The sequence below is a fragment of the Apteryx mantelli genome, chromosome 8 (assembly GCF_036417845.1).
Source record: "Apteryx mantelli isolate bAptMan1 chromosome 8, bAptMan1.hap1, whole genome shotgun sequence".
Classification (NCBI taxonomy): Eukaryota; Metazoa; Chordata; class Aves; order Apterygiformes; family Apterygidae; genus Apteryx; species Apteryx mantelli.
This window is the reverse complement of record NC_089985.1, coordinates 14,084,772-14,100,512: the sequence shown is the minus strand read 5'-3', so window position 1 is coordinate 14,100,512 and position 15,741 is coordinate 14,084,772. Positions and strand designations below refer to the sequence as shown.

At 51.4% G+C, this 15,741-nt stretch overlaps 1 protein-coding gene across 1 annotated transcript in view; it reads left to right on the top strand.

The window, feature by feature from the left end:
• The first annotated feature begins 5,521 nt into the window (after positions 1 to 5,521).
• NOTCH2 (notch receptor 2) overlaps positions 5,522 to 15,741 on the top strand; it is a 92,473-nt gene continuing 82,253 nt past the window's right edge. Inside the window, exon 1 of the mRNA XM_067300719.1 lies at positions 5,522 to 5,661. Within this exon, the coding sequence (XP_067156820.1) occupies positions 5,580 to 5,661 (82 nt within the window). The 5' untranslated portion in view covers positions 5,522 to 5,579. The remainder of the gene's footprint in view (positions 5,662 to 15,741) is intronic.

Genomic DNA, 15,741 nt, shown 5'->3' with positions numbered 1-15,741 from the left:
CGAGACAGAAGTTCGTCAGCCTGCAGCCTCCGAAGGAGATGTTGCCGGGGGATTTCGGGGTCGGGCTGGAGGCCATGGCAGGGGGTGTGTGGGGCCAGCCAGCCGCTCAGGCCCGCCTGCTTCTCCTTATCTTTTCCCCTGCCCGCAGCCCCCCGGCTGACCTGCCAGGGAGCCTTTCGCCTGCCTGTCAGCTGGAACCGCACCCCGGCAGGCCCTCCGCCCGCTCCCCCGCGTGTGCCCAGTGCCCGGGCTGCTCGGGTGTTCGTAGCTGCGTCAAATACAAACCGGTTTCCACCTGGCACAGGCCAGGGTGATGCTCTCCGCACTGTCACCGCTTGCAGGCAGCAGTCATTCGGGCGCTGCAGGGTTTCGCTTTCTGTGTTTACTTGGGCACCAGCTACTCCCCCACTTTGAACCAGCTCCTCACACTTACAAATCCCGTTTGGGGGCAGGTTTTGAGAAAAACCCACATTCAGCATCTTCCCTCTGGGGCCACATGGGTGTTTGACCCTGCATAATTTCTGGCGGCTGCTTTCCCATAAATGAATGTCCCGGGGGTGCCCAGGGCTGCACGCAGCGTCCCGGCGTCAGACCAAGCGCCTGCCCTGTGGCACTGGCCACCAAATAACCGCCCGGAAAGGACAGGCTGGGGCGGCAGGGCTGGGCTCCAGCCTCTGCAGCACCCTCGGGCCTCGTCCTCCCTCCCTCAGAGTCGACGTGGGGCTGCAGGGTGTCGCTCTCGGGGCAGTTCGTCATCAGCTCTCCCAGGTGCTGTGTCCCAGCTGCCCCCATCAGCAGGGCACCCGCTGGTCCCCAAAGCTGATGGGGGGGGACACCCGCTTTGCCCCTGCCCCTGCGGGTGGTTGGGAGGCTCGAGAGCCCGCACCCCCCCCGAGGGGCTGGCCCACGCTGCAAGCCGCCTTCCCCCATCCTCCCCGGGCTGTTTCCTCCGTTGCGCTAGCACCAAAGTGACCTTTAGAAAACGAGGATGTCTATTTTCCGCCGCCCGAAAACGAAGGCCCTGGCAATGGCAGGGTGCAGGGCTGCGGCGGCTGCGCTTGGCGGCTGGCCAAGGGCAGCTGACTGCAGAGAAGCGGCTCCCGCGCGCGCGGGGCCTGACTCAGCACCGCGGCCGTCCCACCGCGGCCCCTCCCGATCCACCACGTCCCCTCCCATCCCAGCGCGTCCCCTCCCGTCCCCTCGCATCCCTTCCCATCCCATCGCATCCCCTCCACCCCATCCCATCCCTTCTCATCCCATCACATCCCCTCCTGTCCCGTCCTGTCCCGTCCCATCCTGGGAGACACCGCTGGGCTGAGACCAGGACCGGGGCCGTGGGGGGCCCCGGGCTGCCCCCGAGCCTCGCAGCCGGCACCTGGGAGAGGGGAGCTGTGGCCTGTCCCCCAGGCGCCGCTCTGCCGTGCTTCCCAGACAGCGTCTGCCTCGGGCACCCGCGCGTCTCGGCTCCATTTCCACGCCGGGCAGCCGCGACACCTCCCGTCCACAGGCTGCCGGTCCCGTCCGCCCCGCCTCGGGCCCCGGCGGGGTCCCCGCGGTCCCGGCAGGCGCAGGGCGCCCCGGCCCCGCTCCCAGCGCCCCGGCGGCCAGCAGACCCCCCCAAGGGGTTTCGCTGGCGTGACGTGAGCGGGGAGAAGCCCAGCGTGATTTTGAATCATGGCTCGTAAAACCCCCTGCGGCCAAGCCCCGGCGCTCTGCAGAGAGATGATAAACCTGTTTCCTGTGTTGTTTCTTTTTTTTCCCCTCCGCCGAGCCGCCGCAGCGCGCCCTCCCCCCGGAAGCACCCCGGCTCGGCGGCGCGCCCCGTGCGCCCCGTGTGCCCCGGCACAGCCTCGGCCCTGGCGCACTGCCCCCTCGCCCTGGAAATGGGGCTCCGCGGCCCCGGCGCGGGCGAGAACGCACGCTCCCCACCGGCTGCAGCCCGCCCTCGCCTCTGCCCCGAAAACGCACGCAGGCACCGCGTTTGCACGCAGCGCCAAAACTGAACGTGCTCCCCAGAGCAACAGCGACCCGAGGCCTCCGCCCCGTCCGCGGCTCGGGGCGATGCCGGATGCCGGTGGACCCCGGCCGACGCGGCCACAGCTGCGGAGAGTCGAGGCCAGGCCCCGGCTGGCATCGCCAGGTCCGTCCTCCGGCGCCGACGCCTGCGAGACCGAGCCGGCCCGGCGGCCCCGGCGGCACGCACGCCTGGCACGAACACCTGCACCGCTCCCGGGCGGCTGCCGGCCGACGGGAAGAGCTGCCGGCTCGCGCCAACACGGCCACTGGGGTACAAAACCGAAAAAGGAAACCGAAGGACAGATCTGCCCCTTTCTTGGGTCGTGCTGGGCTGTGCAACGGGGGCTTGCAAAAGTGGCGGGCGCCTGCTGGCATTGCCTTTCCCGTGCCCTTCGCTCGTCCCGTGTCCCATGTCCCGCGCCCTTCGCTCATCCCGCGTCTCGCACTAGGGGCTCTTTGGGAAGGGGCCGCCCATGCGGGCACGGGGCGCGAGCTGCCCCACCACCGCAATGACAGCACCAGCTGCTGCTTTAAGGGCAACCACAAATTAGCGAATTTTTTTCCCAGTCGTGTGCCCAGAACCAGGAACGCTTCGGCAGTTTGACCGCCATCCCGTGTGTCAGACCAACTTTGGTAAAAAACAGGGCGAGTTAAGCCTGCGCTGCTCTGCCTGGATGAGAGCCTGGATATAAATATTCCAGGGGCTCCCGAAAGCAGCCGCAGCCGCAGAGAAGTCAGAAGGTAAAAATTCCCCACGCGATTAAGCACGGCAGCACAAACAGCTCGGGGCGCGCGGCGCATTCCTGCGGGGCTGCCCGCGAATGAATGCTGATTTATGCAGGAATGCCTTTGCACTTCTTTTTTTCGTTTTGGGTTTTTTTTTTTTAAGACGAGACTAGCGAGCAGGTAAGATAATCACCACCAAAGCCAAGTCATGTGAATTTTAACAGATGAGCCACAGGATAAGTTATTAGTGGTGTAACTGCGAGGTTGCCAACCCTGAGGATTTTATTGGAAGGCTCACTAGTGTTTTTTTTTAAACCTCTCAACTCCTGATGTCTTGTAATTATGTAAGAAACTCAGCTTCCATTTTAATAAGGTTCCAGTTCTTAAGTTTGCAAAAGAGAAAGCTTCAATATATGACTCTGGTGTGTCCTAAAGACCCCCCAAACAGAGCCAGATAAAAATAAGGCAATGTTTTAACGTGTGCATAAAATGCTACGGTTTAAGTCAGGCATTTGGGTGTGGGCTGAGCTGGGGTTTGAATGCTTGAGACTCACAACAGTGTCACAGAAAGGTTATAGCAAGAAAATACATTTTATTTTGAAAGAGAGAGTGAGCTCTTGCAAAGCTGGTGAAACCAGTGCTTGCTACAAGGCGAGGAGCAGAGGAAAAGCAAAGTACCTCCGATTTAGCGTGTACAGACACCCAGGAAAGCGGTCAGACTCTTTAAATATACTTTGCGTTCTGTGGAGAGTTGAGGCGAGCACCACCTAATCCCCGGACGCATTTCCGCGTGACCGTCCCCCCTGTTTAAAAGTCAGGAGCCAAATGGCTGCAACGGAGAGAAGGCGGCGGTGGCAGCGGCACGTGGCCGACGGGTCGGCAGGCGGCTGGTGGCCCCTCTCCAATGGCACCTTGCTGCGACGGCTGCGCCCGTGAGACCCCGCTGTGCCGGGCACAGGGACCGCTCCTGCGGGGCCGGGGCGCGCGGCTCGCTCCCAGCCAGGGCACAGGGAGACTCCGGAGCGGTCGAGCTGGCAGGCAGCCTGCGAACGCTGACACCGAAACAAAAATCGTCACTCTTAACAGCCCGGGCTGCGAGGGCACTGCTGGGGCTAGCTGGCGGCTCCATCTCCCCGCCTTTGTCAGTCAAAGTGCCGGGATTTCCCTAATTGCCGGGACCGCTTAAGCAGTGATACTGCGGATCTGTCTGCTCAGCCCTGGTAATCCCTCAGCTGGCACCGCTCGCTGTGCTGGCGCTGCCCACGCTGCCTGCCAGCCGCGGCGATGCTGCCTCCCTGCCTTGGCGCCCCGTGCGCCCTGGTGCCGTGCACCGCGGGCAGCCGGAGCCGGGCAGGCAGCGGGGGAAACCTGCTGAAAGCTACACGAAACGTGGCCAGAGCCCAGAGAGCCACAGTTCCTGCACTGGCTCCTGGTGACCTCTGGATGGAAAACGGGAGCGGGTGGGAATAAAACGCCATGCCGGCGGAGCTGCCGCCTCCGCAGCCCGCTTGCAGGGCCTCAGCCGTTCGCGCCCGCAAGAGCAGGGACGGGGTGCGCGGCAGCCCGGGGAAGCCGGCAGGCGCCCTCGACGTGCCGGAGCGCAGGCAGCTGCAGGAGCGCAGGCAGCTGCCGCGGTGTGGCCACCTTCCTGGGCTGGCCTCATTTTTCAGGTAGAGACGGTTGCCCGTGCGGCTGTGTGTCATCTCTTGGGCGCTGCGTCGGGGCGGCTGCGGATATCGCCCTGGCTCGGAGGGAAGCGGCTTGTGACCAGGCCAAGCAAACGCCCGTGCGAGTACTCGCTGTTTCAAGGTCAGGGATAAGAAGCACTGTTCAGCGCCGGGGGGAGCTGGAAATTGCAGCTTTCAGTGAAATACCAGAATTCCTCCCGAATTAGCTACGTGAGGGAGAACGAATGTGAGCGCTCCCTGTTCTGGCTGCGGGCCTGCCTTTCTCCCCTCCCTCCCCAGCTTTCAGTGTGCACTTTCTCCTAAGTGGCAGTTGCTGCTGCCCATAATTTTACATGCAGAAAGTTCGTGCTGCCCAGTTTTGTACCAAACCTCAGGCCTCCGTACCGGACCCGGGCTTGCAGGCCGTACCCTGCACCAGGCATGGCGAGGCCGCGGATATCTGCCCCAGCAAAGCCGAGCCGCCCCGGGCCCTGTCGCGGGGGTAATATCCCGGCGGCAAGGCAGCTCCCGCTCGGGAGGAGCCGCAAAGGCGAGGGGGTTGGAGGGGGAGAGCAGGGCGCCTCGCTCGCCCCCGGCCCCGGCGTCGCCGTCGCGGAGCGCTCGCAGCCCCGCTGCGGGAGCCGCCACCGCGGCGCAAGGGGCCTTCAGCGCTTCGAGCGACGGCTCGGGGCCGGCGGGACCCGGGGCTGCAGCCAGCCCCCCGCCACGGCCGGGTTTGCTCGGCTCCCGCCGCCCCCGCGGGCTCCGCTCGGGCCTCGACGCCGGCGCGGGGGCGCGGGAGACGGGTACAGCCCTGCGGCGGCCGCGGCGCGGGGAGCCGCCGGCCCGGCCGGGCCCCCCGGGGCAGCCAGCAGCTCTCGCCCTCACCCCCGGCCCGCCGGGCCCCGGCGCGGCCCCCGGCGCGGCCCCCGGCCCGGCGCGGCCGCGCTCCCCCGCGAGCGCCCCCTGGCGGCGGGCGGGCGGCAGCGGCGCGGCGCGGCGGAGGAAGCGGGGGCGGCGGCGGCGGCGGCGGCGCGGCCGTGTCCCTCCGCGGCGGGCGGCGGGAGGCAGGCGCCATCGGCGGCGGCGCAGATCCCTCCGCGCCGCGCCGCGCCGCGCTCCGCCGCGCCGGGACGGGACGGGCCGGGACGGGCGGGAGCGGCCGTGGCCATGGCCCGCGGAGCGGGGCCGGCGCTCGCCGCCCTCCTCGGCCTGGTGCTGGCCGTGCTGAGCCGCGCCGAGCCCGCGGCGGGTGAGTGCCGGGGCGGCGGCTTGGGGGGCCGCGACGTGGGGGGCGTGGGGCGAGGGTGGTGGCGGCGGGGGGAGGTCGCGTGTGGGGCGGGCGGTGCTGGGGTGCGGGTCGGGGCGGTGTGGGGGGGTTGGGGATGTGTCTGTGGGGTGCAGGTCGGGGAGCTGTGGGTGCTTCAGGGCCATCTCCATGGGGTGAGGTGATGTGTGGGGTGCAGGCTGGGGAGCTGTGGGTGCTTCAGGGCCATCTCCATGGGGTGAGGTGATGTGTGGGGTGCAGGCTGGGGAGCTGTGGGTGCCTCAGGGCCATCTCCATGGGGTGAGGTGATGTGTGGAGTGCAGGTCGGGGAGCTGTGGGTGCTTCAGGGCCATCTCCATGGGGTGAGGTGATGTGTGGGGTGCAGGCTGGGGAGCTGTGGGTGCTTCAGGGCCATCTCCATGGGGTGAGGTGATGTGTGGGGTGCAGGCTGGGGAGCTGTGGGTGCTTCAGGGCCATCTCCATGGGGTGAGGTGATGTGTGGAGTGCAGGTCGGGGAGCTGTGGGTGCTTCAGGGCCATCTCCATGGGGTGAGGTGATGTGTGGGGTGCGGGTCGGGGGGCTGTGGGTGCTTCAGGGCCATCTCCATGGGGTGAGGTGATGTGTGGGGTGCAGGCTGGGGAGCTGTGGGTGCCTCAGGGCCATCTCCATGGGGTGAGGTGATGTGTGGAGTGCAGGTCGGGGAGCTGTGGGTGCTTCAGGGCCATCTCCATGGGGTGAGGTGATGTGTGGGGTGCAGGTCGGGGGGCTGCGGGTGCCTCAGGGCCATCTCCATGGGGTGAGGCGGGGTGTGGGGGGCTCGGGGCCATGTCCGTGGGGTGAGGCGGGGACCTGGGTGGGGTCTGCAGCGGGGGTCTGCCGGGTGCCGTGGCCCCCCAAGCCATCCCAGCCTGCCTGCGAGGCCCCGCGGGCGGAGGAGGAAAGGCCTCCCTCTGCGTCCCTGCCTCCAGATCGATAGGGCCCGCCTGGCGCGCGGGTGTTTACCGGGCAAACAGGGCTCTGCTGCCCTGGGGCGCCGGGGGGGGCGGTGTTGAAAATGACCCCAGCGTTTCCTCCGGTGGAAATCAGCAGCAGAGGCTAAACAGCGAGATGTCACTTACGTCTTGGAGCGTGGCGTAATGTTAATGCGAGGTGGCGTAAGTAACGCAGGAATTACTCAGTGGGGATTTTGGTCTCTCTGGCCAAAGCGCAGTCCTTGCATGAAAAGCCGGAGTGACTGAGAGCCACCCCTGACCCTCCTTTGCTGTGCTCTTTGGGGTTTTGGGAACACTAACTCCCTGGAGACCTGCGCAGATTACGGCGTTGTAAACTCGGAGCGCAGACTTTCAAGAGTGCAGCTGGCTTTAAAACAGCGAGAGGGCCTTAAAAAATCCTGTGATAGGAAGCCTAAGAATCACACTCTGGTGTAGGATTAAACGTAGTGGGAAGTTTACGTGGAAGTCTTCCTCTATTGAGAATGTAGTAGTAGTATTTATTATGTAGTGTTGCAAAAGGATGAATTGAATGTCTGAGTTTTTGATTTGGAAACGCAGGAGGAAAAAAGTTTACTACTTTCCATCACTTAAAATGAACATGAGGCATAGGTATTTCAACTTTATTGAGGAAATACCTACATATTCAGAAAGATGGGAAGACTTACTAAAAGTGCTCCCTCCTTTTCTAATTGTCAATCAACAAGCAGGTCAGGCTAGATGAATCTATGTGTGCATGTTTGTGTATCCGAAAAAATTGCTGTTTTTCATCATTGCTTCCCATTCTACGTTGGCCTTGGCCATAGGTTTTACTGCTGGGCTGGAGGATGTGATCCACAGCCTTAACTGATTGCTCCTCATGGATTTCATGCCTCTCCGAGGAGCCTTCCCGTTCAGGGGATAAATCATGTGCAGCCTTGCAGCACTTGAAAGCTATCAAGGACCAGCAGTCTTTGACTACTTGTGTGACTTCTCTTTTTTTTCTTCTTTTTTTTTTTCTTTCTTTTTGCTCCTAATAAGGCAGATCACTCTTCACAAGTCATCTGAAAACTAAAGTGATGGGAGAGAGTGGTAGTGGAAGTTGTTTAGTGATTGACCAAGTGAGCTGCCAATAATTTCAGCAGTTCTAATCTTCGTTACGATTATGAGTAGAAGCTGGTATCTGCAGAGTTTTGACCACCACTGCTCTCTTGGATACTGAGTAGCCTGGTTAATCCATCTATGTTTTGACTTTGGAGCGATCGTTATTTGTCTTTTGGGAGGAATACTTTTTTGTGAATCTGAAATCTGACTTGCTTAGTCTTATTACTATGTTAGAAGAAAATGATTGGGGTCAAAAAAAAGCTACTTCCTGAATATGTTTTGGCCAGGTTTGCTCAAAAAGGATGGGAAAAATGAAGGCTCTTTCAAGGATCGATGTCTTAAAAACTGAGAAGTTTGTTTTGATGGTAGGGTAGACGTGTGGTGCGTGTTGGGGCTGTTATTTCTGAAAATGATTTATGCAATCCAGTAATATGGCAAAATACTATTTTTGCAAAGACTAAATGTCATGCCCATTTATTTAAACTGTGGCTTAATGCTAGCAACTTATCAGTTTGTTGCTAGACCTAAGAACTTCCTTTTCTGACAGGGAAGAAGTCTTTGCTTTCCGTATCTAGGAGGCTGTTTTAAGTCCTCTCATGCTGCAGAAGTTGAATTTGTATTGTGGATCAGAACTTGTTCCAGTGCTAAATAAAGACTGGTTGTCAGAGGTAAAAATCTAGAATGAAAACGACTCCTGGGGTTCATAAGATATTGACCTGCATATGGTTCTTGGGAGTGGAAGCTGTGGCTAGAATGAATGGAAAAGGGAAAGATGAAGTCACCAAAAGAGTATTTTCAGATACATATGTATTCACCTGTCATGACGTTCTTGTGCAAGAGGCAGCAGGTATCTGATACCAGCCCTCTCCGTCAATGCATAGGAGGCTCCTGGATGTGCTAAGTGCTATGGTTTGGACTACTCAACTCTGCCTCATCATGCAAGTCCAGTGGTGTAGCAACTTGCTTTTCCAGTTGAGCCTTTGTTTTCTAAAAGGCTGGAGCTGAAGTTGCAGTAAGCTGGGGTGGGGCGGGAACACCTGTACAGTTGGTGAGAACACTCTCCTGGTAATTACTGTTAATGTTGACAGCATTCGTTCCTTTTCTGATCAGACAGCAGTGGGTGAAACGGGAATCCTCCTTAGTAATGGTGGATAATTACAGTGAGCATTATTATTATTACTATTAACCTTTGTTGGTGCAAAAGTGAACTCTGAGTTTCTCTAAGCCCAAACTTACCAGACTGCAGTTGACTATCAGCCCTTGATTTCTAACAGTTCGCAATAGCTCTAGAGCACCATAAAGGTATTGCCTTTGTGAGCCGCAGTTTGGGATCTTTACTCTTAAAACAGCAAAACTTTTGAAGACTTTAGATAATGCTGACAGTGCTGGTCTGTTTGCTTGGTGTGGATTTGCTGAAGAGCAAGTTTTACTCGATCATTTGACGGTGTTACTGTCTATCAAATTTGTTCTTATCAAAGATGCTGATTTAGACTTTCAAAATTGAGTGCGATTATAATCTGGCTAGCTTACATCACTTCCTGCAGGGCATCATTTAGTCAATTAAAAAATATGTGAAGGTGCTCTCCCAAACGTTCTCAAGACTTGAATCTCTGGGAAAAGAGGAGTTATGCCTCTGGTAGTATTTGGTATTTGAATTTCTTACAATGGGTGGATTGGGCTTTTGTCAGCTTTCTCAGTTTTTATTTTTCCTTTTATTTCTCGTCTTGCTGCTGCTGCAGTAAGTTGGTATTTTTCTTTAATATTATTGATCTGGTCCTATTCAGCTTATCCCAATTTTTTAAAACTGTGTTGTGAAAGACAACCCGTGGCTAGGGTTTGAACATTCGGGCTGAGTGAAACCATCGTTGTCCTAATGGTTTGGGGCAGATGAGATTTGAATGTATACTCTCTGTAAAATTAGGAGTAAATGTAAAAAGATCAGCAGAACTCTTACAGCCTGCTTCTTCTGGACTGGGGAATCTTACTTAAAGACAAAACCAAACATTCGCAATTTTCAGTTGACGTAACTTCATTTCCTTTCAGTTTGTACTCTTGACTAATGACTGTGAAGCCAAGGAATGGTATAGTGATTATTAACTCTGACTCCTCCTTTGGGGCATATTAAGGAAATGTCATCCATGTTGGAAAAAGAACTTTCCTAAGCATCTATGTTAAAATGGCCTTTTGTAGTTATATTCTTAGTTTCTATTAATTCATTCCAAGATCATCTTGCCAACAAAAGTCAAGGGCTGTGTCTGGTCAATGCCTGTCCAGAAGGAATAGTGCCTATATCATTCTAAATACATGAACATCTGAGCACTACAGAAATAATCATTCATTCTATTTAGAAAATAGCCCGTTCCTAGGGCACATGTCCTTTTTTTAGCCTGCATAAGGATGAAAAAAGAGCTTTGTATCTCAAAATGGCCTTGGTCCCCGCTGTTTGTTCCATGCAGCAAGTCTTAATCTTGTTTCTCTGACATCACCATTAATTGCTGTGGAAGCGATGCTAATGACAAGTAGTGGGCTACCACTTCTGCAGAGGCAAACACTCTTAATGTTCAAATTAATAAAGATTTAGTAATGGAGGATGACGGAAGACTTCAGAGAATGCGGCAAGCATAGTTTCTGCCAGATTTCCATGGAAACACCAATACCTCTTCAGCTCTTTAATTGCCTTAACTATGTTTTTTGTTAAAAACTTTTTTTTTAAGTAAATGCTTTGTATTGCAGTTCTGGATTTTAGATATTTTGGCTTTGTGCGGAAAACTCTGAAAATATGGGAACGCAGGAAACAACAGCTGTGAAAGTAAATAGAGAATATGGTTGACAGACTTTTAAACTGCATTAAAAGTTCATCCAAAATTCAGTATATTACAACTTGAGCTTTTATTAGTAGTTCTTGAACAGGAATAGTGTCACATGAACTGTGGCCACATCTGATAAAAATAGTAGTCCTCCCACAGGTTCCTAGTTCTGAGACCTTGAGGACAGAAAGTCTCCAATTTTGTCTGTGAATTTGGACAACAGTTCCCAGCTCTGCTCTTCAGAGGACAAATTAATACTTTCTACCTGTTCCTAGATACTCAGGCTCTTTGACTGGAGAAGAGATTTGAAACAGATGATTGTAGGGCAGGCAGTTCTGTGGGTCTGAGAGCTTACGGGATCACCTCTAGCTTTACATAATGTGGTTGGGTTTGCTGTTTGCCCTCTTGAATTTAACAAATTGATGGACTTCTAAAGCAAAATTTCTTCTTCTTATAGGCTTGTTACTTCTGAAATCCACTTAAATATTTGATATTTGCAACTGTTTCTTTGCTTGCCTTATGGAACCTAGAGAAGCTAGTGAAGAAAACCAGTTTAGACACTTGGGGTTTTCTCTCTCAAAAGATATAGGGGATTGTCTGTGTTCCTCCCCACTCCTCTGAGCTCTGGTCAGCTTCTGAGTTGAGCTATCCAATTTATTTCAGGCTTTTATTTGTACAAACAGTGGAGAACATTTGAAGGGTGCTGGATGTGGCCTGTTGGCAGTTTTCTTTCGGCTTTACTTGTTCCTGAGATGCCCTGGAATCTGGGGGGCATCTCTTCCCAGTCAGCACCATATAAATGCTTTCAGGCTGCACCCTACAGTTAGCACGGCTGGACTTTTTTGCAATTTTCTTACTCATTTTCCCCAGCTGTTCACCTGTGAGAAGCTAGTGTTACAGTGAGTACCTCTTCTCAGCGTGGAGGTTTGTGCTGTATCTGAATGTGGACCATCCACCTGTAAAACACCTTGCTGTTATATGTGTTCTGTAGCAGATGGTGGAAATCAACTCTTGTTTCCAGTGCGGTTGGTGTCTTTGAGGAGCCTAGCAAGGCATCAGAACTACCTCACGGATCGCTGTTATGGATCCTTTGACTTATTGCTGCAACAGAGCTCTGAGTACTTCTCCCAAAAGATTTCTCGTTTCCTTTTGGTCTTAACAAGATGAGCTTTGAATAAATCTGCAGGTGTTAGTCTTGCAGGCTTCAGTATCAGAAATGAGAAACATGAAGGGAGGATTTATCTGTTTAGTGTTTGGGTTTTTTATCCTTAAATTTGAATTAGAGCTGTTATTGAGTACTGATAAGCCTGTAATTAATAAAATATTACGTGCATGTTACTTTTATATAAAATTTTTTTTACCTTAGAGGTATCAGGAATGTCAGATCTTAATCACCTATTATCTAACAAAGATAAAGAGGAAGTGTCGAGCTGAGCGTGTCTTGTTTGAAAGTGCTGAACCATGAATCTTTTGAATAAATAAAGCTTTTATAGCAACTGGATGCATATGGATCTCTTAATGCTTTAAACAATCTGATTATGTTTACTTTATGGATTTCCATGCAGTGTAGGCAAGCTTCATCGTTTACTACCTGTGACAGGCAAACTGCTCAGCTTGCTTAAGTTCCTAAAATGTTAACATTTTCTAAATCTGTTTGAGCTGAATATAAGGGCTTTGTCACTTTTTCACAGTAAGGATTTCTCCTGTTTTTTTTTCCTCCCTGTGTCGCTGCTGTTGGGTGATCTGTTCGCCTCCAAAAAATAAACTGTTCTAGTGTTGTCAGCTAGCATTTATTTATTAGTGGTTCCTTTCCATGATAAATAACCTCATTTGAACTGTAATCTGTTGAGATTAGTGAATAGACTAATTAGTTCTCTCTCCTTTGTGGTTTTCCTCCAAAATTTGGTTATCTTAGGGTATTCTCCGCATTTATGCAATTTCTTAGTCCTTACCATTTTTTTGAGCGTTGCGCTTCCTCAGCTCATGCGCGTTGTCACCATTGACGTGTCCTGTTGGATTCCTCACAGGAAGGAGCTACCAGGCTTTTTCCAGATACTTCACCTCATCCTTCAACCTTGTTTTCTTAGCTCCTCTCTTCACGTAGTGTTTTTCCGGAAGGGAATCGGAGGCTGTTTGTTACACTGGGAATCTGAGACACCTTGATTTGCGGTGGAGTTGTGTTTCTGACCTTGCTGATGGCCCTTCTCTTCAGAGCTGATACAACTCTGCAGCTACAGAGTAGTCTGAACTTGCACAAGTGATTCCTCATACATGCCTGTGTTGCTGGGTGAACTCTTTGATGACTTTGAATCCTTTTCCTCCTCCCTCATGATATGTGAGGGAATAACAGTTGAAATGACATGTTATTTCTCATGAATGTCATTTGGGAAAGTAAATCCACTAACTATATAAAGCTTATTGAAACCTGTCCTGTCTTTTAACTTTCTTTCTAGTCTTCAACATTTTAGTTTTGGTCTGACTTTTCTTCTCTCTTTTAGGTAGGTTGTTGTCCACCTTCTCCCCCAAGAAGCTTTTGAACCTTTTGACTGTTTGCAACCATATCTGAGAGAGGGCTAGATGTTTAGAAGATAGTAAGTTTCTGTCAACTTACTAGAAAATTTGTGGGTAGAAAGAGGAAAGACACCCCATTAGTGTCCTCCCAAGGAGAAGGCTGTACCATGAGGCGGCTCTGTTAGTTATCTAGCAGTCTGCGTCAGAGTATCGCTCTCCCCTTACTTGCAGAAAAAGCTTTGGTCAGAGCCTGCGTGTTCTTAGATACAGGATAATCAACCACAGTTCACAGAGTTACAGGAAACCAGCTTTATAACGTCTCTTCCTCACAGCGTTAATTGTTTTGATATTTTGCATTTTTATTTCTACTTGACTTTTTCTCGACTCGTAGGTGAGCAGTTTTTTAGCTTTACTCCCCTTCTAGTATCTGTTACAAAGCCCTTTGATTTTCTCTAGTTACAGCTTTTTTTTCCCCCTTATAGCAGTCTTTCTTCTTAAAAGCTGAATGCTGACACTTACAGCTTCTGATGTTAGTCCTTCACTATTTCTTTCAATTTTCTAGCCTAAAAAGAGTCTGAATTTATAGTGTGCAGATGAAGAGTAGAAATCAAATCACAACTGTCAGATCATCTTGGCATCCTAAAGAAACATAACTTTTTCTTTTCCTCTTGGATTTTCTTTAACTGTCTCTTTAGCCTGATCTAAATTGTACTCCAAACTCATCCCCAGTTGTACTCCAACCTGATCTAAATTGTGCTCCAAATAGATGTGACCTTAGACTGATTCAGATGTTTAGAGTCACAGCACTTCCTATAGTTTTTCTTGAGTATCACTTTCTGCCTGTGTTCATTTTACAGCAGCAGCTACCAGTTTTTCATTCTAGCCTTGGGACATAGTCCTGGTAGGCTAGTTAAAATATCAGATTAGAATTTGTGTCTAAATGCAGGTGTTCTGCAATGGTTTATATGGACTCTAAGCTGGGTAGTTTAGCTAATAATGTTCATCTCATACACACTTAAAGTCTTTATCTGATATGGCTTTTAAACTTGGTTAGAATGCAGGCTAGAAATTGGATATTTCTTTCACTCAGCGGTGGCCTGGCCACTGCATAGTAAGGGCTTGAGCCAAACTTTTGGTAATCATTGGGTGTTTTCCCAGTATTACCTTAATATGCCCAAGAGGACTGATAAAAATCATAAGGCAGTTCGGTACGGTAATGAGCCCTGGCATATCCCCACGAGGTCCTGCTGGCGTACCTGAGTCAGCACTCCACCGCCTGAGAGTGTGAGGACTTGACACATCGCTGCTTGCACTTGGTCTAGGCTAACTCAGGTACCAGTCTTCTCAGTTGTATTTGCAAGCTAGGGCAAGCCCATAAAACCAACAAACTATTCTCCACCGTTTTTTAACGGAGAAGAGAATCCTCAGAATCAGCCTCAAAACCTTGACAGCTCTGCTGATTTCATCTGTGGCTTCTAGAAAAAGGGCTGACCAGGGTTTTCGTTTCAAGACAAGACTGTCCTCTCTCGTGCTGTGCACAAGAAGATACTTCCAGTTAACATCAGAAGTATTTTTAACTTTATGCTGGCTGAGGCAGAAGATAAAGCTTCTGATACTATTGACTCTTGAGCACAACAGGGTGGGGTAGCAGAAAAGTAGCTTTTGAAGTAAATCATGTTGAAATGCCTAGTTCTTTGCATGTGTTGGGAAATTATTAAAGTTTATATTAATATATAATTAAAATATCTATTTTAAAATGTTGATACATGGTATTTATAATACACACTATTATATATGCTATTATGTAATATTAATATATAATAATATTAAAGTATTAAATGTAAATAAGATTAAGTTAATATAACTGTAACAATATTCTATATTAAAATGAGTATTAAAAAGTAACATTACCCCTTCTTTTTAAAAAAAGAAATCACAAGGGAAATTGAAGACTACAGTTCTCACAACGAAGTTAGTTAGCATTTCTGTGCTCAAAGCACTGCCTTCCAGTATTTTTTGATCTTATTTACATTTGAATGTATGTTTAGTCCATTTTAGTCTTAAGCTGAAAAAGGTACAGTGGTCAGTTTGCTTTTGTTTTTTCACTTTCTTTCACTACTAAAATATTATATGCAATATATACGTAGTTACCTGCATTCCCCAGTTCAATTTGTGTCTCTGTGAAAAAGAATTACAAGGGCCAGAAGTAGTTTAATGACCTGCTAAGCAGGAGTTCAAGGCAAAAATAATTTTTCAAGAAACAGGAGAAAATTAATCATTACTTTGCCAAAGCCTCCCCCCTGTATCTGTATTTGGCCTAGCGAGCTAGACCAGAAGTTATTTACCTGCAGTTTTTCTAAGACTGTAATTTTGGGAGAGGGGGGAGGCGAGCGGCACGGTGTTCTGCTTCACTGCCTCAGGATATCCTTCCTGAAAAGCTGAAAGCAGTCGCCCTCTCCTTTCGCCCCGTGCAGTTGTGCTAAAGGATGTTTTGGGCCAAATGCTAGTTGGGTTTTTACTGTATGGGCTGCAAAAGAAACTGCTGGTGAGTTCTCACTGGGGATGCAGGTACTCGAAGGGGTTACCAAACTCTGTTTGAAAGCACTGGCACAAAAGAAGTAATCCTCTGAGTATTTGCTTCGTTGGCTTTATTGATGTGAGAGAATGAAAATTCA